This window comes from Cyprinodon variegatus, unplaced genomic scaffold (genome assembly GCF_000732505.1).
Source record: "Cyprinodon variegatus isolate N-32 unplaced genomic scaffold, C_variegatus-1.0 Scaffold1522, whole genome shotgun sequence".
In the NCBI taxonomy this organism is placed as follows: domain Eukaryota; kingdom Metazoa; phylum Chordata; class Actinopteri; order Cyprinodontiformes; family Cyprinodontidae; genus Cyprinodon; species Cyprinodon variegatus.
In genome coordinates this window covers 62,698-64,982 of record NW_015151975.1, presented here as the reverse complement: position 1 = coordinate 64,982, position 2,285 = coordinate 62,698, and the positions used below count along the sequence as shown (strand labels likewise).

Below are 2,285 nucleotides of genomic sequence, written 5' to 3'. Positions count from 1 at the left end.
AACAGGAAGAAACCTCCAGCAGAACCAGGCTCAGTGTGAGCGGCCATCTGCTGAGGCCCACTGGGGTTCTAATGCTGTAGTCGTCTTTGTTTTTATTCCACACATCTAAAAACTATTTAACTGAACTTATTTTATTTCATTAGTTTTAAAATCCTCCATTTTGCTTTATTTATTCATATTTTTCCAGATCTCTGCCTCCTGAAGCAAAAGGTGCTGTGAAAGAGGACGTTTCTCTTTCTGACTGAAAGAACATGGAGTAACTTAAATCATTAGAGATAACCTGAGTAATAAGCAGCATGGCTGCAGCTGCCTCGTTTATCATGAGAAAAGGCCTTCTGTGAAAAAGATCGTCTGCTGTTGCGTTTTATCGTGAATCAAAGACCCAGTTTCATTTATTTTAGTCTCACCAAACACTTCCAGCATCATCTAACCAGCATAACCGAGAAATCGCTTGAATACCACCTGTCTGGCAGCAGGAAGTAGGCCAAAAGATCCTCATCATCATCACTAAAACAGTTGAAGAACAGATGAAACACCTGGAGTCTGTCGTTCAAGGAGAAGAACCCAGAAAGCTGTAAAGCTCTGCAGGCCTCAGGGCCAGAGAGAGAAACCACTGCTGACCCCAAAGATCAGGTTGGTAACCTGCTTTAAAGAGGATGAGATGACAGTCAGACACGGAGGTGGAAGGATGATGCTCAGGCTGTGCTTCAGGACTTTCTGTTCCAGTCAATCCTTCCTTTGGAGGGAAACGTCTGACCCTCCATCTGTGGCTCTAAGCTTCAGCATCCAGGTTACCTCTAGAATGGCCTAGTTAAAGTCTGAGGGTTAGCAGGGTGGAATCATCCAGGGTGGAATCATCCAGGCTGGTAGGGCTGGGCCCCCAGAGCTGGGTGATCGTAGCACCGCCCCTGGCCCTGGAGCCCCTGACAGCTCTGCTGGGCTCTGGGCCCCTGGCCCTGCAGCCTGGAGCCCCTGACAGCTCTGCTGGGCTCTAGCTCTGCCTGGCCCTGGAGCCTGGGGACCCTGAGAACTCTGCTGAGCTCTGGGCCCCTGGCCCTGGAGCCCCTGACAGCTCTGCAGGGCTCTGGGCCCCTGACCCTGGAGCCTGGGTCCCCTGACAGCTCTGCTGGGGCCCCTGGCCCTGGAGCCCCTGACAGCTCTGCAGGGCTCTGGGCCCCTGACAGCTCTGCTGGGCCCCCGGAGCTGAAGGATGAGTTCAGGTCCAGAAGCAGCTTCGTTTCTCCTCCTAAAGCTCACCAACATCTGGCTCCAAACTCGCGGCTTTAGTCTCGACAACTTCGGAAACATTTCGCAGCAAATGTAAAAAGTTCCTCTGGAGCTTCTCTTCCGGCGGGCAGAGCGGCTTCCCGCCGCCGGCAGAACTCACCCATAGCGCCGCCGTTCGCCTCCGCTGCTCCGGTCAGGACGTCTGAGCTCGCTGACATTTCCTCCCGAGGAAAAAACTCCCACAGCTGCTGAGAAAAGTCACCGAACCAGTCTGAGAGCCACGCTACGCCGCGCGCCGCGCTACGCCGATTCTCCTACGTCACATACGTCATTCATAACGAAACTTCAAGCCAAAATACGCACGTGCCCTGGACAGAAACAGCGACAAGACATCGCGAGATTATGGTTGACCCAATCAGCATTTAAGACCAGGTTAATAAAAGCAAACAGATTTATTTAGTAACTAAAACTCAGCCGCACAGATTTGATCAAACGGTTCTTCCTAAACCCGGACAACAGCGCCATCTAGTGACCAGACGCAGGGACACAGCTGCTCTGTGTGGAGTTACTGGGCCTGGGATTATAAAGCAATAACTGCATCTCATTAGCTGGACCTTTGGTTACAGAAATACTGTTTCTGTAATGTGGATTAATGAAGCATATTCTAAATGTTTACGATGTGATTAAATCAGGAACGCAAATGAAAAGTAATAAAAAGAAGACGCAACATGTTCTGATTGGTCTGACTCTTCTTGATCTCTGTTATTGTTTTGTGCTGCTATGAAACGCGTTTAGTTAATGTGTGTCTAAGAATTGGTTCCTTTTTTCCATAAATTATTAAAACTCAAAAAGAAAAACTTTTGTACAGGACATGTGGAGGCACCCAATACTCTGTTGGAAGCCATTATTATAGAAATAATGTTTAAGACGTCAATTAAATAAAAAAATATTTTGCAGATGAAACAAACATTTTGTGCCAAGTCAAATCTTTAAAACAGTTTAAAATTAAATCCAAATTCAATTCTATTCAGTTTATTTCTATAGCTCCAATTCACATC

At 47.7% G+C, this 2,285-nt stretch overlaps 1 protein-coding gene across 2 annotated transcripts in view; it reads right to left on the bottom strand.

The window, feature by feature from the left end:
* The window catches only part of LOC107103756 (septin-7-like), a 40,214-nt gene extending 38,675 nt beyond the window's left edge, over window positions 1-1,539 (bottom strand). For both annotated transcript variants that reach the window (XM_015403572.1, XM_015403571.1), the window contains exons 1-2: window positions 1,388-1,539; window positions 1,183-1,184 (exon numbers count right to left, since the gene is read on the bottom strand). In XM_015403572.1, the coding sequence (XP_015259058.1) occupies window positions 1,183-1,184; window positions 1,388-1,445 (60 nt within the window). In that variant the 5' untranslated portion in view covers window positions 1,446-1,539. The remainder of the gene's footprint in view (window positions 1-1,182; window positions 1,185-1,387) is intronic.
* Window positions 1,540-2,285: the final 746 nt, after the last annotated feature.